This window comes from Geotrypetes seraphini, chromosome 7, assembly GCF_902459505.1.
Source record: "Geotrypetes seraphini chromosome 7, aGeoSer1.1, whole genome shotgun sequence".
Classification (NCBI taxonomy): domain Eukaryota; kingdom Metazoa; phylum Chordata; class Amphibia; order Gymnophiona; family Dermophiidae; genus Geotrypetes; species Geotrypetes seraphini.
Window position 1 is genome coordinate 88,304,122 of NC_047090.1, and position 22,843 is coordinate 88,326,964.

At 44.2% G+C, this 22,843-nt stretch overlaps 1 protein-coding gene across 7 annotated transcripts in view; it reads left to right on the forward strand.

The window, feature by feature from the left end:
* The window catches only part of SNX6 (sorting nexin 6), a 203,171-nt gene that overhangs the window by 133,873 nt on the left and 46,455 nt on the right, over positions 1-22,843 (forward strand). For all 7 annotated transcript variants that reach the window (XM_033952085.1, XM_033952086.1, XM_033952089.1 and 4 more), the window contains 3 exons: positions 345-450; positions 11,780-11,855; positions 21,128-21,167. In XM_033952085.1, coding sequence (XP_033807976.1) covers positions 345-450; positions 11,780-11,855; positions 21,128-21,167 — 222 coding nt within the window. The remainder of the gene's footprint in view (positions 1-344; positions 451-11,779; positions 11,856-21,127; positions 21,168-22,843) is intronic.

Sequence of the window (22,843 nt, forward strand, 5' to 3'; positions counted from 1 at the left end):
ACATCACCCACAGAATCAACTATGGGCACCCATTGACGATTTTATAACTGCACAAAACTGTAATTTAACATTGTCACCATAATATTCTTTACTTTCATGACATGTCTAACACTTAATTTGATTGTGGTTTTGATATTTCCTGATAGTTCTGTTTACTGTTCTTTGTATATTTGAAATACTGTACTTAATAAACAGATTGAACTAAAAAAAAGAAAGAACTGAATATTTCATGGGGTGTCCTAATTTTTTCACCTGACTATGTTTTTAAAATGGGGGGACAGTTGGAGATCACAAGCAATCAATAATTGAGTAATATGTGGTGACCTATATCCTTTCTCCATTAGGATGTAGATGATTTCTTTGAACATGAGAGGACATTTCTTGTAGAGTACCACAACCGAGTCAAAGATGCATCTCTGAAGTCTGACAAAATGACAAGGTCACACAAAAGTATGTTTCAGTTCTGTACATTGGTAATGTTCATTCTGATAAGTGTTGAGATCTATTTTCTTACCAAGACCACAGTGTTAATCTGCATCTTCATTTTCAGCTTGTAATCAAATGATAGTCCTTCATATTTTTGCCAATAGTCTTTCAGATTTTATCATTTTGTTGGTTATTTTGTTTTAGTCAAGGTTTATTTATTGAAATTTTTGCATATATCAATACAGAAAAAATATGAACTGAGTATCGTAAGCTATACATAAGTAGTATACTAAAATGTGTACTAGACATTTGAATTTTTGTTCATATTTTATTATAGCTTTTGCTGATACTTCCGGTAAATATTTTGCTGTGTGTGCATTTACTAAGGTATCAATTGTTTCTAGCCTGGTAATATGGTGGCACATAATAAACATCTTGTCTAACCTTCCCTGGTACAAAGACCAGGGAAGGCTTCCCGTGCGTTCTCTCCTGAATTAAACCATCTTTTCATCAGCACAGAAGTGTTTTTATCAGAACTTTTGGAAGAATGGGTATAATTATATTGCCATACAGAGACAGAAGCTATGAAGAAAGGGAGATGTAGCCGGAAGATAACTATTGTTCTTGTTATTTACACAGAAATAAGGTGCAATGTGGTAAAAAGGTAGTTGAAAATAAGATGCCATAAAATTACTAGACAAACAATAAACTAGCAGGACATGTGGGGAAAGAAAATGTATAGTTTCCCTAGCAACAGCAGCAGATGAATCCAGAGACCAATGGGATAGCACACATCTACCAGCAGGCAGAGATAGAGAAACTGATTAACATGTGGTCCTATTGGCTGGCACTCCTCCTATATCTCCAGTATTCTCTATCTCCCAGCAGGAAATGGTCGCTATTCAACTAGCTCCTGAATTCTGGCTGTGACTGGAAAATTATTTTCTCTTGTTGAAGTTTCTCTTCAGTGAGACTGCCATTCTGTTTCTCCTGTTGAGGTTTCTCTTCAGTGAGCTGGCAATGCTATTTCTCCTGTTGAGATTTTCTCTTCAGTGAGACAGGGGTGTCCGGCTGAACGGTGCCGGCTTTAGGGGTTACACCTGGGCCCCCCCAGGTCCCTGCCTCACCCTCCCTCCATTGCTAGAGGGTCTGACTGGGTCTCAATTTTTTCTTCTTTCCCTTCTCTGTTTAAAAAAAAAAAAAGAGACCACAGTTGCTACATTCTGCCCTGTTATTGCTGCACTACTAGCTCTAACTGGCTTCAACCGGCCCTAACAACAAGCTTGTGAGTATGTCTGGTTTTTACTGTTGTTTGAACTTCAGGTTCTGTTTGGGAGTCTTAGTACTGTGGGTTCGGTCATTGTACATTTAAGGAATGGATATTTTATTGAGGCTAAGTTTTATGACTAGAAATCCATTGAGGGAGCTGGGACTTTCCCGCTCTTTGCATGCACGCGCTTGGTTTCCTTGTTGGTTACAGCGCGGCAGTAGCTGTGTGATTTCATGCTCACACTTGTTCTCCTTGTTGGGTTTCAGTGCAGCAGTAGTAGTCCTGTTTATTCTGAGGCTCTCTTTCGTCGGTGTTTTTCACGGCCATGTGCAGCTGATTGTGCAGATGCCGGTTTATAGCAGCGCGCATGAGATGGGACATGATTTTTCTGGCGCTGTGGGCAGCACCGCACCATTCTTCTGGTTATTCCCCAAGGCTGATTTTCTATCTATGCAGGCCGCGGCAGGGTAAATTTTGCGGGGCTTGAATCCGACTATGTTTCTAGGAGCGTTGATGCAGCGGCCACGTGTCAGTGAGAATCAGGCATGCGCTTGGATCTCCGGCGATGGCAGGAGAGCTGCAGCATTCCAGTAATTTATTTACAGCTGACTTTGGTCAGGGTATGCGCGGCTTCTCTCCTTTCCGGTTCAGATAGGTTGTTCGTGTTTCACCAGCTTTGGGACAAGCTTAGGCAGATTTATATGTCTATGGCTGTGTTCCTGCTGTATTCCCTTGAAGGAAGCTGCTAGTTTAATCGGACTCTGGGGTTAGCACTCAAGGGGATTACCAGAGAGACTCTGACCTGTGCTAGGTCACCCAGTCTTGGTTTGTCTCCGGACTAGGTCGACATACGGCACCTCGCGGCACAGTGAGATCAGCAGTAAGATAGTGCCCTGTATGTCACACGAGTATCTCATTGTCTCTCTTGGGGTCCCTGCAGATTGAGCCTTTATCTGTTGGTAACTGTCCTTCTTATTTGAGCCTCTGTGCTGCGTCGCATGTGTCTAGTAGTGGCATAGGATATATATGTCTAAAAGTAGTACTAACAGTTTCCAAGTTCGGGCTGTCTCTATGGGCATAATGACACTTCGCATCTTCCTGCGGCCAGGACTCTTTCTCTATTTCTGAGAGGGCTTGGACTTCAGATTTCCATTCTTATCACGCTGGTTTCTCCCGTCGCCATCTTCTCATGGCACATGCTAGACGGACCCCTCGACCAGACGGAAGGGCTGTGCAGCTCCTTCTAACCAGGAGCCTGTTACTTATTCTATCAAACCCGCGGAGGAGCGTGCGCTATGTGGCTGTTAGCCTCATCCCTGAAGCTCTCATTAGCGATGCTGTTGTTTTCCACGGGACGATAGATGCAGCATCTTGATTGCGTCTAGTACGTATTCACTTTAATGGACATACGTATTTCGCTCATGTTGCATGGAGTTCGTACTGTTTTCATGGTTCCAGTATACTCTTCTTTACATTGCGAAACTTGATTTTTCCTAGGAGAATTTCTTTCTTCTTACAGATCCTACAGTTCTATTCCTGCCATTCCATGACCTTATGCACTTCATTCTGAGGGGATCTTGACTTCTTCCAATGACTCTTCAGGCTTTCTCATGAGGGAGAAGACACTATAATGTCAGGTCAGGGGGCTGTGAACATTTTTCAGGATGCTTGCAACTTTGCATCCTCCTCAGGTTTCCAGTTCGTTCTTGGAGTCTCTATGTTTTGTGTTTCCCTTTTAAGTATTACTGGTCCTCAGAGCAGTTCTTGTAGTTCTTCGGGAACTAAGGGACATTGTTCCACTTACTGCATGGTGCCCAAGACGGGGGCATTGGGCAGGCTGGATCCCATTCTGCTGAATTAGGTTCTCAGGGTTACACATATTCTGCAGAAAAACTGGGAGAATATTTACATTTTCACTATGGACTCTGAATCGGCACTAGGTTTGCTTGCCTCTCTTGGAGCAGCGCTTCTGGTTTTGGCACATGCCATTTCGCCTACCCAAGGCTTCACGAACATTTTAGAAAATGTGGGCAGTGGTACCATTTTGGCGCTACCAGGCGATTCACCTTATTTCTTCTTGACTGACTGATTTGGACGTTTTCCAGTCGGGCCATTTGACTGACATGAAAAGGGTGGTTTCTTTTCCTCAGTTCTTTGGACGTGAATCTTCATATTTGCACAGCGCTCTTTTCTCCTGTACTATTTATAGGTATATCGGGGAGATGTTTTTATTCATATAGGAGAGAAATGTGTTTCTTCCCAGAGACTAGGGCGATGAGTCACAGTCTCAGGTTTGCATTCTTCTTCGGTCACCATGACCAAGAGTATGGGATTCTGTACAGGTTCTAGGATCCATGTTGCTGACTCCACTGGGAACTTCAGCTTGCTTTCCCATTATAACGCTACAGCAGTCGCTTTTGTTCCGGTGGTTCCCGGTATCTCAGGGCTCCAATTATTTGATAGGCTCCTCATGCATCGCTCTATATGATTTGGTGGCTCAGCGAGATTTCTCTTTTCAAGGGCATGCCTCGGTCTTTGCTGGACTAGCTCATGGTCACCAAATATCCCAGGCTGTCGGGTTGGGAGGCTCGGTGCCTTCCATCCTCAGCTCCAGGAGTCTGGTCTTAAGAAGCAACTCAGTACTTGTTCATTCTTCTACTCTGGAGCATGGTCGGGCTACCGTTTCTGGAGCTTCAGACCATTCTTCAGTCAGTATTATGATGGGGGTATTTCTCTACAGCCTGGGCAGTAGGTGATGTACTCAGTTGGCAGGTATAGTTGTGGTTCTACTTGTGGGTGGACCCTCATCTTCCTCTTCTGTGGCAGATCATTTTATGGGTCAGGAAAAGAGTTTGGATAGACTTTCTCTCCGTGAAATCTGAGCATGGCCCATTTATTGTATATTACAGTGTACAGCGCCGTGTACGCCCTAGAAAGTGTAAATGTTAGTAATAGTGAAATCTTCAACATCCTGGATATTGAGAATTTTGGCTCAGGCGTTACAGCTCTTTTTATGGAAGTGAGATCTCCTGGAACTAGACCTCATGGCCTCGTCTCAAAATTCTAAGCTTCCTAGCTTCTTCGGCGGGCACAGGGAGTGGGAGTCGGAGGGGGTAGCAGCGTGGCTTCTTTCTCGCCTCTGTTTTTTTCTTTTTTTTCGGTGTTTTCTCCTGCCTGATGATGGCTTGGATATGCCATCTCAAGCTTGCTTTCAGGGCACAGTATTTGTAGAATCTATGGATTATCTGCGCCATCCTTGCTATGCGGTTCTGTTGAGTCTTTTGACAGCCGGACTGTTGAATTTCCTGGTATCTCAGGATTTGCTCACCTAGGGTCCGATCAACATGGATATTCGTACTACTTTGGTATTGCGACCTAGCTTTTGAAAAGTCATGGCTGACGTGTAAGGATTATGCGAAGCAGGTTGTTTCTTCTCTTGTCCAAGCGATGCAGACGTCTTCACCGGAGGCTTCTGCTTCCTTTTGGAGGTTTTTCCTTTCTTGGGTACTTCTCCACATTTGCATCCTTACAGAGTTCTTTTTTGACACAAGTGTATTGCCGAGGGCTTAGCGTTCAATTCCCTTCAGCTTCAAGTGCCATTCTTAGCTTGTTACAAGGGCTAGGTATATTGCTCTTCACTTCCTTCTCAGCTTCATGTAGTTCAGTTCCTAAATGGAGTACGGTATATTCATATACCTCTTAGAAAGCCCGGTCTGGAGTACAGTCTTAAGGTACTTCTTCGCAGTTTACCGAAGGCTTCATTTCATCCTTGTCTTTTGATACTCTAAAGAGCTGTTCTATTGAACACGGGGTTTCTTGTGGCCGTGGCTTCAGCTCGGCGGTTTTCTGAGTTGCAGGCTTTATTTGGCAAGGATTCCTATTTCTGATTTGCAAAATCTGGGGTGTCAGTTTAGTTGGTACCTCCATTTCTTTCTAACGAGGTGTCATCCTTTCTTTTATGCCGCTCTCACTTTTCCTTCCTTCTTCCTGGGAGATGAAATGGGGAGACGTGCTTTTATTCACTGCATTTTTTGAAAGTGTGTAGTGTTCTCAGCGAGCTAGGTTTCTAATGACTTTTAGTTGTTTAGATCACCTTTTTGTATTCTTCACGAGACGCCTCAAACATATGGCGGCATCCAAAGCCTCCATAGCTCGATGGGTCCAGGAGGACATTCTTTACGCTTGCTTGATGGCAGAGAAGCGGTTGGCGAAAGAACTTCATGACCATTCCGCCGGAGCGATGGCTACTTCTTGGACTCGGTCCAGAGGTTTTTTCCTTGGAGGAGTTTTGTCTCGCAGCTACTTGGTCTTTCGAGAGTGCTTTCTCTCAGCATTACTGGTTGGATGTGGGGGCGCATGCGGTAGATGCATTTAGTGCTTTGGTTGTTGTGGAGGCGGCATTTGCTTCCCACCCAGATTGAGGATTGCTTTGCTACATCCCATTGGTCTCTGGATTCATCTGCTGCTGTTGCTAGGGAAGGAAAAATTATGTTCTTACCTGTTAATTTTCTTTCCCTTAGACGCAGCAGATGAATCCAGAGCCCCACCCTTTCTGGATATTGTCTGTCGTTTTTTTTCTTTTCCAACTTTCGAAGTTTGTTGTTATTGAGGGTTGTATTCTGTATTATTGCCTTTTGAGATTTGTTATGGGAAAGAAGTTTTTTACCTGCTATGCCTATTGATAGTTATGGATGCTTGGGCAAGGAGCTATACTGGAGATACAGGAGGAGTGCCAGCCAATAGGACCACCTGTTAATCAGTTTCTCTATCTCCGCCTGCTGGTAGATGTTTGCTATCCCATTGGTCTCTGGATTCATCTGCTGTGTCTAAGGGAAAGAAAATTAACAGGTAAGAACATAATTTTTCCATAACAATTGTAATCAGTACACTATAGTCATATACCAGAAGACAATATGAACATAATAAATAGCATTGCAAAGAAAAGGCTCTCTTAAAAAGCAGTGTCTTCAATGATGATATAAATCTAATATAAGAAGGGTCAGACTATAAGGAAGAAGGAAGTTGATTCCATAAACTCGGGGCCACACAACTGAAAGCCATTGTACAAGATGAGTCAAATTCTAATTTTCTAAGAGGGAACAACTAGAAAGTTGGCATCAGAAGAACAAAGAGATCTTGCAGGAAGATAAGGTATAAGCAAATTCAATAAATACAGAGGATGACCAGTATATAATGCTGACTCTTGGATCCTAAGCATGTATGAGGCTAGGATGGAATGTGGTTGGATTCTCTTCACCTTTATATATGAGCACTTTGGCAGGAAGTAGAAAGCCGGCAACTTCATCTGTCACCAATAAGTGATGACTACAGTAGACCTGAATGCTCAGATTGTGATTATAGTTTATACAGCTGATTGTATTTCTACTACTACGTACTACTTATCATTTCTATAGCACTACTAGACATAAGCAGCACTATACATCAAAACATAGAAGAGACAATCCCTTCTCACAAGAGCTTACAATCTAGTCAAGGAAGTCAAACTGGACAAGAAGGTGCATCTATACATAGTGCTCAAGTGGGGAAATTGGCAGAGGGAGTGATAAGACAGATATTGGTGTTTAGCAGGTAGGTTGGAGTTTGGTATTGAAAGCATTTTCAAAGAAGTGGGCTTTTGAGTCTGGATTTGAATACTGCCAGAGACGGAGCTTGACATACTCAGTCAGGCAGTTTGTTCCAGGCATATGTACCATATCAGGCAGACTATTGTCCTTTCTTTTAGAGAGCTGCACGGGAATGGGGATGGCGGGAATCCCGCGGGTTCCCCCCTTGGGTCACGGGGATCCTGTGGGGACGCCCCCTAGGGTCGCAGGGATCCCGTGGGGACGCCTCCGAGGGTCGCGGGATTCCTGCGGGGTTGGATCGCAGTGCACTCGAGCCACGAGGCTAGTCTTCTCCTTACCTGCCCTGCCGCAGCACACAGCCGAACGGAAGTCTTCCCGATGTCAGCGCTGACGTCGGAGGGAGGGCTTAAGCAAAGCCCTCCCTTCCTCCGACGTCAGCACTGACCTCGGGAAGACTTCCAGTCGGCTGTGTGCAGCAGGGCAGGTAGGAAGAAGGCAATGGCGTACGAAAGAGGAGGGGGGGCGGTGCGCCCCGGGGAGTGTGCACAGCCGGTCAGGTCCCCCGATCGACCGACAACAGGACCGGCCGACAAACCTCCCTTCCCTGTAGCCGCAACTCTAAATTACCTCTTACAGCAGCTTCTGTAAGAAGGTAATTTAAATTTGCGGCTACAGGTCAGGGAGATTTGTCCGACCGAGCCTGTTCTGTTGTCGATCGGGTGTGGAAGTGCCACAAAGGTAAGGGGCAGGGAGAGAGGAAAGGTGGAGTGGAGAAGAAAAGACGCTTAAGGGAAATGGGTAAAACTGAGGGGGGAGAAGGCCGCTGAAAGCACTGGGGAAGACAAAGGGGTGGAGAAGGACGCTGAAAGGACATGGGGAAAACGGGAGGAGGGGGGAAGGATGCTGAAAGCACATGGGGAAGACAGAGGGGGGAGAAGGACCCTGAAAGCACTGGGGAAGACAAAGGGGTGGAGAAGGCTGCTGAAAGGACATGGGGAAAACAGGGGTGGAGAAGGCCGCTGAAAGGACATGGGGAAGACAGAGGGGGGAGAAGGACGCTGAAAGGACATGGGGAAGGCAGAGGGGGAGAAGGATGCTGCCTGACAGGACATGGGGAAGATGGGGGGGGAGAAGGACCCTGAAAGCACTGGGGAAGACAAAGGGGTGGAGAAGGCTGCTGAAAGGACATGGGGAAAACAGGGGTGGAGAAGGCCGCTGAAAGGACATGGGGAAGACAGAGGGGGGAGAAGGACGCTGAAAGGACATGGGGAAGGCAGAGGGGGAGAAGGATGCTGCCTGACAGGACATGGGGAAGATGGGGGGGGAGAAGGACACTGAAAGGAAATGGGGAAGAGGGAGTGGGGAGAAGACGCTGGCAGGGAAGAAGACAGAGGTGCCAGACTATGGGGGGGAGCGGAGGGAAAAAGATGGGTGCCAGACCAATTTGGAAGGGGGGAGAAAGGGAGAGGCACAGTAATAGAGCAAATGGAAGATGCAGAGAGAAGAGAGATAGTGGATGGAAGGAATTGAATGCAAACATGAGGAAAGCAGAAACAAGGCAACAAAAGTTAGGAAAAAAATTATATTTCTTTTTTTTTTTTTTGCATTAGAGGTTCTGGTAGAAACCCGTTTACAAAGTATGTATTCTTTCCAATTAATATTTCCAAATTAATAAAGTCTTTTTGCTTATTTTTAAATGGGTTTCTACCAGAGCCTTTAATTCAGTAGCATAATTAAATGAAATATCTATTTCTGAAGTTTATAGGGACGGGCGGGAACGGAGGGGATTCCTCATGGGGACGGGCGGGGACGGAGGGGATTCCTCGCGGGGACAGGTGGGGACGGAGGGATTCCTCGTGGGGACGGGTTGGAGTCCTCACGGGGACGGGTGGGACTTTGGCGGGGACGGGTAGGATTTCTGTCCCCGCGCAACTCTCTACTTTCTTCTTTCACCTTTCATGCCCTTTATAGTGGTACTGAATATAGTTGTGTACATAGGCGTACTTGACCTCTAGAAAGGAGCTGATATATTTAAAGACAGAATACTGACTGAGTGATGCTAGTCATGCTTCTTGCTACCTTCTGGAAGGAGCCAGTAGCCAGTAACACAGAGTGATGGCCATTTTTTGCCTCTGTTGACAAGTTATATGCCTATACAGTTTTTAAATAGCAGAAAGATGCAAACTCTGGTTAACTGAGTCTACTCAATTTCTGACTTGCTTTCTGTCAGCTCCTCTGAATCTGAGATGAAAGAGCATGCTGTGGTAGGCTTAGTATCTCCTATAGTATTTATAAAAGAGTAGAGGCATTTTTATATTCATTGAGATTTACATCAAATGTATATCTCATGTAGAGGTTTTGTCCCCCAATTTCAATAGAATTTGAAAGTAAAAGGGCGATGTGAGTTGCTTCCTATGGGAGGAAAAAAATACTTTTTTTTCCCATTAAAAAATCATAGGAACAATTTGTGTCAGAGGAACATTGACCAAACTTCTGTTCTAAGCAGGTATAAATGCATTCATATAAAGACCTCAGAGAATTGTGTATCTAGGTGAGTGAACAACTCTTTGAGGTGGGACCAAAGATTGAATTTAGAACAAAAATGAATAGAATTGTCAGATATTTCCTGTTGTGTACCTTGAATATCTCTCTGTAATAGTTCTGAATAAATTTAAAAATATTTCACATGTACAGGTATCTACTTCCCTTTATAGAATAGGTTCTAATTACCGTATTTTCACGCCTGAGGCACATGGGCCCAACCCGACCATGTGCCTCAGGCCGCGCCCCCAGGTGGGACCTAAGGCTCCAGGGCCTATTCTGATTGGCCCACGCGCCTTAGGCCCCACCAGTAGGCGGAGCTTTGGGACGGATGGGCCAATCCGGCCTCATTCCGTCGTTGGCTGCCTGCCGGACAGGCGGTTTTGGCTCCCGTCTGTCCCAACTACACAAAGGTACGGGGAAGGCGGGTGGGGGTGTCGTGGGGGTCGGCCAGGGGGGTCGCGGGTCTTTATAGTGCTCATGCCTAACTCATTGTCTTTATAGTGCTCATGTCTTTATAGTGCTCATGCCTAACTCAGGGTTACCCGTGTGTCCATTTTTGCGTGCGTGTGTGTACACGCGCCGGAATGAGATATTGTCATCACAACAGCCCGATTCAGCCCTTCCCTGCAGCAATCAATACAGATAAGTGATGGCAGTAACTTTCCGTGCCGCTGACACAGCTGAAACCTGAACACAGTAACTCATTTGAGTTCGCTGCACAGTCTCTTCTCGTGGGCTCTTATTAGACTCTCTGCTGTGTCTTCCAGAAGGGAGGATATTTAGTGGGCAAGCCATAAGCTTCTAATAAAAGCATTTATGAGGGGGCGGTCGGAGGTTCTTGGGGGGGGGGGGGGCGGTCGTTGGAGGCAGGGGGGTTTGCGTCGAGGGCAGGAGGGCCTGGGATCCCTCCTGCCCGTAATGTAGTGCGGGGTGGGGGTTGGGGGTCACCGTGGCCAGGAGGGTTTGGGCTCCCTTCTGGCCCGATATTGTCGGGGAGTCGGCGGTCCTTCGGGGTGGGGGTGCGAGTGGTCCTGCCGGGGGGGGGGGGGCAGGGCAGGGCGGGTAAACAGAGAGTCGGGACAGCGCATGGAGAGTCGGGGAGGGCGAAAGGAGAGTCGGGGTGGCCAGAGGAGAGTCGGGGCGGGCGAAAGGACAGTCGGGCAGCATGCGCGTTATACCCGTGAGCGCGGTATACAAAAGTTTTTATACATAAAATCGTGGTTTCTGCGCGCTATACCCGTGTGCGCGTTATCTGCGTGAAAATACGGTAGTTGCCTTCTTGACACTTGAAAATAGATGCCCCTTCATAGAATTACCCACTAAGGAGGTAATTCTATAAAGTGAGCGCAAATATTTAGGTGCACACATTCATAAATGCCAAAGTTCCAGCTACATGCTATTTTATAAACTGGTGCCTAAATGTGATGATGCATATTTTGAAGGTGAATGTATGAGAGTCAATTACATAAATACATTATAGAATATTATAATTTACCCACATCTTGTAGGTGAAAAAAATAGCACTCTTTGGCTAGCATAAGTGCTCATACCTAACTTTACCATATATCTAAGCTGTTACACTAGTATTCTGAAAAGGAAAATAAACACACACTTTTCTTTCTAGAATAGATACTACATATGAATTGTTTTCTCTGCTGGTGAATACCTTAAAAAGAAGGTGCTTTGAATATTCAATTAGTAATTTTAAACCAAAACACAGAAACAATAGCTAGTACTTTCATTTCACCAATAGGCATAGCTACCTAAAATGATTTATTTTAGATAAATGCATATAAGAGAAGAAAAACAACATTGATTTTTTTCAAGTATGTTCAGTGGGCATGTTTGCACGGTACATTTTTAGGTTTTTAAATGGTGGGGTTACCTTAAATAGTTTTTGTACAAGTAAGAAAAATAACCTGAATATTAACCATTCATTTTGTTCTCTTTTCAGATACAGCAGATGATTATAATAGAATAGGCTCTTCACTATACTCATTAGGAACACAGGACTCTACAGATATATGCAAGTAAGAACATTGTTTATAGAAATCAGCTGGAAATCTATCATAGAACTGTGCTTTGTTGTTGTTTTTTTAGTTAGTAGTTTTATGAAGAGAACAGGAATAGCTGTTATTTATTTAAATAAATAGAAAAAGTAGAGAGCCATGTGTTTCAGAAATTTGGAGGGGCTAGCTTTATGGTTCATAAGCAATGCACTGCCATGTAGAAGATCTCCAGCTTGAGTCTTCTACTGGGTCAACTACTGCAGAGGAAGCATTTGTAATACTTGGAGGAGGGAGTCCTGGTTATCTCTCAGAGGTAATAGTTGTTGATTTCATGGTCCATGATTGCAGGGTTCTGTAAGGAATATTTCCCCCAGCCCAACACTCTTTCTATAATGACCAGACTAGATACGTTGAGGGTTAGGGTCGAGGAATATAAAATATAGGAAAAAATCTATGGATAGCTGTAAACAAAATCCCTATGTTATCCAAGACAAGCAGGCATAATATTCCCATGTGTGTGATGCCATCCTTGGAGCCTGATGTAGACACTACCATAGTGCACTGTCACTTTAAATCTTTGAGGCAGACTCTACCTCGCATGCGAAGGAACATTCCCTCCTGATGCTCAGATGTGGATCAGCAGTCTGTCTGTTTTCACAGAGTAGAGAGGTTGCCTTTTCAGTCTCTCATCAGCACTTCAAATGTTTTTTTGCCTTTTGGTGCCTTTCACTTTTTCTTTTTACCTTGTTTTCTTCATTATTTTATTTTTTTATCAATAAATGCTTATTAAAAGATTTTCAGTGTTAAATCGCCATCCGTACAGAAAATAAGACACATCAAATACAAAGAACATAAGAATTGTCGCTGTTGGGTCAGACCAGTGGTCCATCCTGCCCTGCAGTCCGCTCACACGGCGGCCCTCAAGTCAAAGACCGGTGCTCTAAATGAGTCCAGCCTCACCTGAGTACATTCCAGTTTAGCAGGAACTTGTCCAACTTTGTCTTGAAACCCTGGAGGGTGTTTTTCCCTATAACAGACTCTGGAAGAGCATTCTAGTTTTCCACCACTCTCTGGGTGAAGAATTTCCTTACGTTTGTACGGAATCTATCCCCTTTCAACTTTAGAGAGTGCCCTCTCGTTCTCCCTACCTTGGAGAGGGTTAACAACCTGTCCTTATCTACTAAGTCTATTCCCTTCAGTACCTTGAATGTTTCGATCATGTCCCCTCTCAATCTCCTCTGCTTGAGGGAGAAAAGGCCCAGTTTCTCTAATCTTTCACTGTACGGCAACTCCTCCAGCCCCTTAATCATCTTAGTTGCTCTTCTCTGAACCCTTTCGAGTAGTACCTTGTCCTTCTTCATGTACGGCGACCAGTGCTGGACGCAGTACTCCAGGTGAGGGCGCATCATGGCCCAGTACAGTGGCATGATAACCTTCTCCGATCTTTTTGTGATCCCCTTTTTAATCATTCCTAGCATTCTGTTCGCCCTTTTCGCCGCTGCCGCACATTACGCAGACAGCTTCATTGACTTGTCGATCAGAACTCCCAAGTCTCTTTCCTGGGAGGTCTCTCCAAGTACCGCTCCAGACATCTTGTATTTTTGCATGAGATTTCTGTTACTGACATGCATCACTTTTTACTTATCCACGTTGAACCTCATTTGCCATGTCAATGCCCATTTCTCAAGCTTGATTATGTCACGTTGCAGATCTTCACAATTCCCCTGTGTCTTCACTACTCTGAATAACTTCGTATCGTCTGTAAATTTAATCACCTCACTCATCGTACCAATGTCCAGATCGTTTATAAAGATGTTGAAGAGCACGGGTCCAAGCACCAAGCCCTGCGGCACCCCACTGTTGACGCTCTTCCAGTCCGAGTATTGTCCATTTACCCCCACTCTCTGTTTTCTATGCTCCAGCCAGTTTTTAATCCACGTGAGTATTTCACCCTCAATTCCATGAGTCGTTCATGTGGAACCTTGTCGAGCGCCTTCTGAAAATCCAGATAAACAATATCGACTGGGTCGCCCTTGTCTATCTGCCTGTTTACTCCCTCGAAGAAGTGCAGCAAGTTTGTCAGACAAGATCTGCCTTTGCTGAAACCATGCTGGCTGGTCCTCATTAGGTTGTGTCCGTCAAGGTGATCAATGATGCAGTCCTTTATCAGCGCCTCTACCATCTTTCCTGGTACCGAGGTCAGACTCACCGGTCTGTAGTTTCCCGGATCTCCCCTCGAACCCTTTTTGAAGATTGGTGTAACATTCGCCATCTTCCAGTCTTCCGGAATCTTTTCCCGATTTGATCGACAGGTTGGCTATTAGTTGGCTATTAGTTGAAGCAGTTCAGCTATGGTCCCTTTCAGTTCCTTGATGACCCTCGGATGGATGCCATCCGGTCCCGGGGATTTATTGTTCTTTAGCCTATCAATCTGCCTGTGTACCTCTTCTATCAAAACCTTAACAGGTTCATCCCCAATCTATCTGTAGCACCATTTTGAGTTTCCAGGCACCACCTGCACACGTAGTGCCTACCTATTTGCCTTCCCATCCTTGAAGGGCTGTATCTACAAGAGATTCCTTTATAGGTCTCTGCCATTCCAAGCAGGCAAATAGAATAAATGTCTAACCACCCTCATTTCAAATGCACCCTCCTACCAAACCTACAGGAAATCAATTAAAACCTGTCTCTTTGATAAATTTCTCTGACTCCCTTCCTGCCTTCTTGTATCTGTGATATGCCTCCGGATATACCCGACTACTCTTGACTTGCTAATGTAATTTGAAAGTCTTTTCTGTAACATCGCTGTCTGTGTACAGTCTCTTCCTCTGTAAACCATTCTGAACTGCTGTGGTATTGCGGTATACAAAAATAAAGTTGTTATTATTATTATTCTAGACTGACCGTCAGCCCTGTCAGTTTCCCGTCTTCGTTTCCAGCATAGAGCCTGATGGGTTCTGGTATGTTTCGTATATCCTCTTCGGTAAATACAGATGCAAAAAATGTGTTCAGTTTGTCGGCAATTTCTTTATCTTCCTTTAGCACTCCCTTTATTCCTTGGTCATCCAACAGTCCCACCGCTTCCTTCGTGGGTCGTTTGCCCTTAATGTATTGAAAGAACGGCTTGAAGTTTTTCACCTCCTTGGCTATTTTTTCCTTGTAGTCTCTTTTGGCCCCTTTTACTGCCTTATGGCACCTGTGTTGATGTTATTTGTGCTTATTCCAGCTTTCGTCCATTTTTTACCTTTTCCGTTCCTTAAATGAAGTTTTCTTGTCTCTGATCGCTTTCTTCACCTCTACAGTGAGCCACACTGGTTCTTTGTTCTTTTTCCTCTTGGATCCTTTGTTGATATGCGGTATATGTAGATTTTGCGCCTTGGTGACTGTGTCCTTAAAAAGGGACCAAGCTTGTTCTAGCGTTTTTACAGTGCATTACAATTTGCCCCCCCCCCCCCATATTCCAAAATAAAAAACAATTTACAACACAAGACGGGGGCACTCCTTCTCATAAGTTTCACGATATGAGCCACAAATCATTATTGTTTATTACATCCAAACTCGCCTCCCCCCCTCCACTATCTCAAGAATATAATCTAGACCAGACTTCAGTTACCTAACCCTCCCCCCTTCCCAAACTAACAGTTAACCATTGTGTTTCCTGAAAATCCATTCCCAGTCTTTCTGGTGTATTTTGTAATGTCCCTGTTGTTTGGCAGCCACACATTCCATATGAAGTAAGTGCCCTACTTGTGCTTTCCAAGTCCCAGGTGAGGCAAGCGTTTTTGCCATCATAGGGGTCGTTCATTCATTAATCCCAATAAGTAAGTTTGAGGATTCTGCTTCACTGGTTCTCCAAGCTAGTTCGTCAAACACCTTGTTACCATGATCCAATATGAGCCTACAAGGGGACAAGTCCACCAAATATGCACAAATGATCCCCCCTCACTACCACATCTCCAGCATTCATTGGAAACAATAAGTGCTCGGGAGTATAGTACCATCTAGATAAGATTTTATAAGCATTTTCTTGGACCAGGATGCACATATTGTAAAAAATCCCCAGTTGAGAGAGAATATCTCTCCTGGAGTGTAGCAAAAGATAATATCCCAGCTCCCTGTAAGATATCCCTGAAAGCCCTTACTCCCAACCTTTCCCATCTTACAAAAACTCCAGAGGTTCGCCACACCTCAAAAGTGGGTTCTTCCCTAAGGGCCACCAATGTGGATGTCCTACTTTCTCTATCCCACTTGCGCTGAAGAGTGCCCCACATTACAATTAGATGTCTAACAAAGGGATTCAGCACCCCTCTTGTCTGTCCCATGTAGAATGAGAGGCCCACAGCCACTTCCTCAGGGGCTGCTCTCTAAATTTTTGCTCCAGTTGCACCCCCTGATTGTCCCCTGCAATCAGCCAATCCAAAATAAACCTCAACTGAGGTGCCTGATAATACCAGGCTAAATTGGGGACAGCTCTACCTCCCTGTCCTTGAGGAGCCCACAAAATTTGTTTAGTCAAGCGAGGAGATTTATTCCCCCATATAAATCTTGAGAATGACCTTTGTAAGCTTGCCACATTGCCTTCCTTTCATGGTCTCTTGCATTGTCGGCAGTTGGCCTCTTCTCTAGATGTGATTAGATTCCTGAGAGCTACAAAATTGCTCCAACGGTCTATTTGGCCAACGGTTCTTGCCCAGAACCTCAATCTTGTTCTTTATGTGCTCGTTCGTCCTCCGTTTGAACCTCTCGGTTCCTGTACATTGAAGGACCTTACTCTTAAGGCAACCTTATTGGTGGCCATTCCGTCTGCGAGATGCGTTTCGGAATTGCAGGCTTATTACAGGCTTTCTCTTGTAAGCCACCTTTTTCCTAGATTTCTTTCAGGAGCGAGTCATGCTGCAGCTGGTTCCCTCTTTCTGCCAAAGGTGATATCGCCTTTTCATGTCAACCAGTGGCCCTCCTAGTCTTGGGTAGTTGGGAGGGCTTTTTGGAGCAGAGGCAGTTGCACACGTTGGATGTCCATAGGGTCCTTCGCTCTTCTGTTAGCAGGAGTTCCAGAAATTGGATTGTCTTTTGTCCTCTTAAGGGGGTCCTCATAAGGGGGACGGCGCTTCCAAGGCTACCATTGTGTGCTGGATCAAGGAGGCTATTGCTTCGGCATACCTTCTTCAAAAGAAGTCTGTTCCGGCATTTGTCAAAGCTCATTCCACTAGGGGTCAGGCAGCCTCTTGGGCTGAGTCTTCTCTGGTGCCTCTGGGTGATATCTGTATAGCTGCAGTTTGGTCTTCTCTCCATGTGGACATTCAGGTTTACTGGGACTCTGTGTTCGGTGAGTGCGTTTTTGTGGCAGCCCTTCGGTACGTCCCATCAGTTTCTGTGGCGGTCTGGAGGGACGATAAAGAAGGAGAAATTAGGTCCTTAACCTGCTAATTTTCTTTCTTTTAGTCCCTCCAGACCTGCACAGAATCCTGCCCTGTCATGTTCTGTGTTTTTTCACGAAGAGTATGTTTTTTTCTGCGAGTGTTGGTTGATGCTGATTGTTGGGGAGTTACAAAGGCAGCGTCATTGGTTCGTCTAGTTTAGCTGGCAAACTGTGGGACTTTTTGGGAAAGATTCTTGTTCTAATCAGTATTCAACAGTGTACACTTTTGAGTTTCACAATGCCACTTTTGCACTTCTTCCTATCACTGATATATCTAAAAAATGTTTTGTCTCCCCGTTTTACCGTGTCGGCTATTTTTTTTCTTCCATTTGTATCTTTGCTTTCCTGACTACTTGACCAGCCTCTATTAACTTTTCCAGATATTTTTGCATGTCTTCCTCTTCTGCAATATTTTGTAGTTTATGAAAGCTAACCTCTTATTCCTTACCTTCTTAGCTACTACTTTTGAGAGCCAAAGCAGCCTTCTTTTCCTCTTACTTTTACTTACTTCACAAAAAGGTTTGTCACTCTTATAATAATTCCTTTCAGTTTTGCCCACTGTATTTCTATTCCTTCCAGATGTTCCCATCCAAACAACAATTCTTTGATGTAATCCCCATCCATACAAAGTTAGTTTTTCTAAAGTCTAGAACTTTTATATTTGAATGAGCCTTCTCCTCTCTATACCCGTCTTAATATTAAACCATACCATGCATTGTTCACTGGATGCCAGATGATCACCCACTGTAACATCAGAAATACTTTCCGTTTGTAAGCACTAAGTCTAATATGACCCCATCCCACATAGGTTCCATTACCAAACATTATCCCAGGATAAGCAGGCAGCATATTCTCTACATGTGGGTGACGTCACTGATGGAGCCCCTTAGCGGACGTATTCGCAAGCAGACTTGCTCGAAGACCTTCAGGCTTGCGATTGGCCTGCGCTTGCCCGCGTGCCCCTCCCGCCCTGCCTAGGGCATGCGTCTCCTCAGCGTGTCCTCAGTTCAATGTTTTCCGCGGAGCCAGAAGCACTGCTCCCTTGCTGCGCAATCTCGTTGTCCTTCTTGCACCGCAGCTTTCTTTATTATTTTCGTTAGGTCGCTGTGCTAGCGTCTTTATTATTTTTCAGTTTGTATATTTTTGAACGGGTTCCCGGTCCTTACCTGGCTGCGGCCGTGTTTTTTCTTATGTCAAGTTTCAAGTTTCAAGTTTATTAAATTATTTGATTAAACGCTTTTCAGGATACAAAGCGTTTTACAAAGAAATAAAATTGGATTTCTTAAAATCACAAATACATCGTAAATAAAAATAATTACTTAAAAAATTAAAAAACGAACTGGGGTAACTAACACATGGAACAGTAGGAAAGGAGGGATTAGAAAAAATACAATAAAAAAAAAGAAAAAAAAAGAGATGAGTTAATCAGATTGGGTTAGAACATAAGGATAATGTGAGAGAAGGATTTACAAACTTGAAAATCTAAAAAAAAGGGGATATATAATCAGAGTTTAATACAAAATGATAAGATTAGGAATGAACCGAAAAACCGGACTTGTTCCAGATTTAAAAACTGCACTCAGTGTAACCGGGTTATCTCTATCACCGATCCCCATCGTTGGTGTGTTGAGTGCCTGGGTGCAGGACACCGAGCTGAGTCATGTCCCCGTTGTGCGACTCTTCAACCGCGGGCTCTTTGTCGACGGGTAGCCAAGATTCTTCAACTCTTTGGCCCATGGATCCTGCGGGGCAGGCCTCGAGCTCGGCCTCGGCACCCTCGTTGGGCGCCTTGGCCTCGAAGTCCTTGGTCTTGGCTACCTTGTTGGGTGCTTCGGCATCGAAGTCCCCGTCGGCCTCTTCTGCTACTCCAGCCTCGGGTAAGTCTCCTCTTTCCTCCTCAGGTGTGCCGGCAAAGAAGCCTTCCTCTGAGTCTCATGTCAGTGCCACGTCATCGGCGTCTTCGAGACATCATTCTAAGCGTGCCTCCTCACGTAGGGAATACTCATCCTCGAGGTCGCCCCCAAAGGAGTGCACTGCTGCACCCTTGACCCACCTTCCTTTGGTCTCGGTGCCTATGTTCGAGGACATGCTTAAGGCTATTATTACCAAACAGCTTTCCTCGGTGGTCAGCCAACTCGTCCCGACCTCGACGCCTGTGGCCTCGGTCTCGACCCAGTCGCGGTCTGCCCAGCCTGAGTGTCCCCTTATTTCTTGAGGCGTCACCCGCAAGACTCGTCGGATTCCCTTGAGCGATTCTTCCTCCCCTGAGGCGCCAAGGACCTTTTGGGGGTCCCGGCTGGAGGGTCATGTTTCCCCCGCTTCTGGAGCGAAGCTTGTCTCTTCTAAAAAGCCCTGGTCTTCCCCGCCCTATCGGGGCAGGTCTCCGACTTCGAGACCGTCTACACACACGCTTGTCCTCGAATTGGACTCTAGTGTTTGTTCCCCTTCGAGAAGCTTGCCAGTTTCTAAGGGGCCTGCTTCGAAGTCTGTTGGGGATTTTTCCTATAACCCGTCCTCTCCGAAGCTCTCTCAGTGATTTCCTCGGACTCCGGGGTCTTCCCTGGTCTATTTGGCATGGGGCCGTTCTTCGACGCCCCCTACACGCCTTAGTCGAACCTCTTCCGTCTCTCATTCACGGGACTCTGAGGCTCTGGCTTACTATTCCAGAGAGATTTCTCCCTCCTTCTCGGCTGCGCCTCAATCTCGGTCGCGCCTCGATCTCGGTCGGAGTCTCCTCCAGAGGATGAATCCTCTTCTCGGACCTCCTCCTTTTCTCGTTTTATCTCTGACATGGGCAGAGCTCTGAAATTGATCTTCAGTCCGACTCCCGCTTTACGCAGGATGTTGATGCATGTCAACTTTTTTCTGTGTTGCATTGTTAACTTGGATTATTTTCTTGTCTTTAATAAACATGATTGAAAAAAAGAGAGAGAGAAAAGAGCTCCAATTAATGAGATAGGAAAGTTGCACAGGCAAACCAATCATCCATATAAAACTAAGAGGAGAAAAACAGGAAAAGTAGCAAAACATTGAAATGGGGCTATAAAATAATCTGATATCACAGGAGTTGATCACCAGACTGAATCAGGCATTTTAGTCCTGGGCAAGGAACCATGTTTTTACTGCAGCCTTAAAGTCCTTAAAAGAGGAGTTGCTTTGAATAGTAATTGGAAGATTATTCCAAGTGACTGATGGTCATTTATAGAGCATAAGGCTCTGGCTGGCAGAACAATATGGAATTATGATAATTGACAAATATTCAGGAACACCTAGAGCTCCTTTTACTAAGCTGTGCTAGTGGGGTTAATGCGCATGACTTTTCATCACGCGCTAACCTCCGTGCTGGCCAAAAACTACCGCCTGCTCAAGAGGAGGCGGTAGCGGCTAGCGCGGCTTCGTAAAAAGAGCCCCTAGTCAAAAAGCCTTGAAAGTTAACATAAGAACTTTAAAAATAATTTTCTGTTTTACTGGTAGCTAATGATGTGATTTTAACAAGATTTGCAGCAAGACAATTGCTGGAAATCCAGATGCCATTTTGATCTGGAGTTCCCAGGAGCAAGTAGGAATATGAGAAGGTAGGCACAGGAGGAGGCTGTTTCTGGCTTGGGAGAAGGAGATGGAGTCAGGAGGAAGTGGGGGCTCCATACAGTTTTGGTTTCAACTAAAAATGCACAAATATTTTGGCAAAATCAGAATAAGGCCAACCATGGATTTTGGGCTGGTTTTGGCACAGAAATCGAAATTTGGTTGTCCACTGTAAGAGAGGTTAATTCCAGTTATAATTAAAATAAGATGTTTGGATCCAACATTGTTTTTAATTCAGTTTCAAAAAGTTATTTCCTCATTTAATCATAGTTTAAAATTTATTTTCCAGATTTTTCTTGAGAGTATCAGAATTATTTGACAAAACAAGAGTAAGTATTATTTTTGCCAGCACAAGATGTACTTTCTTGACACAGAGCAAATATACTTTATTTGTTACAGCAATTTTATAATAGGTCATCTAGGTACACAAGCCAAATATGCACCCATTTTGAGGTTATTTTATAAAGACGTGTGTCAGTGTCTTTATAAATCTGCAGCACAAAACCTGTCAAAATGGCTATGATGCAGCTATGTACATTTACATCACTTAGGATCAAGTGTAAATGTATGTGGTATAAGTATGTAAGTAGATTTGTATTTTATTACCTCTGTGTATATTTTCTGCCCAAACTTCCCAAATAGGTCAATGCCCAAGTCACATACAAGTATGCACCTATTTGTCATAGTGTGTACTGGTAATTTTATAAGAAACATTTCATTTATGTATGTGACTTGTACACCTCCAAGCACTTTTGGATTGTGCAGTTAATAAATACTGAAAATAAATTTATTTACATATAAAGCCTTTACAAAATTGCCCTCTAAAAGTATGACCAAATATACGGATTCTTTTACAAAGATGTGCTGCTCAGCAGCGTACCTTTATAAAATACCTCCAGAGTAATGAAATAAAAGGAATATTAGTTTGGCTGTGTTAACTTGATTTACCAATAGGCTTGAAATTATGTTGTGAAAGGAAAACCTGGTACTGGGTTTTGCTTTGAAAATGCAGGCAAGTAGGAAATGAAATACCATGTTGAATGCATTTCTCAAACTCTTGCTACTCTAACTTGAACTTTTTCCAACATTGGTAAAAGTACTCACAGCAAAGGAGGGGCAGTTTTCAGCAGGGTGCTTCCTATACATTAAGAACTCTTAGGGCAATTTTCAGAGCCATTTTTCCAGGTAAAGTGGCTGAATATTGCTATCTACAGCTCAACTTAAAGCACTGCAGATTTCTGCAGATCATATACTTTTAGTTGAATTAAAGAAAAATGTTACTGTGGACATGTTTAGGTTGAGGGAATTAAAAAGAGTGTGGATTTTTAAATGTACTGTATACCTGCTTCCTTCTACCAGCTGCCCACACAAATATGTGCAAAGTATACAGTAAGGTGTTTTTAGAGTTTTTGCTTTATGCTATCTGATCTTCAAAAAACTATACAGAAAATTTCTTTGAGAATTAGCTACAGTTACATGTGCTAAAAATACTGTGTATTTTGCTGCTAAAGGGAGGTAGTTTGTTTAGATTTGTTTCCTTTATCAAATATGGCATTGAAGTACATAAAACCGCTTGGTGACTTGCTCCAGAACACCCAGAAAAGTGCCTCACTGTGCATGTGCTCATTTTCCTACCTGCTGCTGTCCTATGGGAGCAGGTCAGTCTTCAGTTTTTCACATCAGACTTTTCTGCCCTTTGTTTATGTTCACTATCTTTCTTTTGTATGTTGTACAGGTCCAGAAACCTCTCCCTTATTTTCCTCTGTCAAGTTTTGGCACTTTTAAGAATTTCCTTTATATTCTGTGGCTCACCAGGACCCCTTAGGGTTTTTTTTTTTTCAACATTGAGCCATTTGATTTTGCCTTGGTACTTTTCCGGACATGTACCTTAAAACTCCCAGTTGCTTTAAGAAGTTCACCAGGTGCAGCAAGACCATGTTCCTTATAGGTACCCATAATTGGTGCCTGTAGTGCCTTGGGTCAAATCATAATTCCTCTCTTTGTA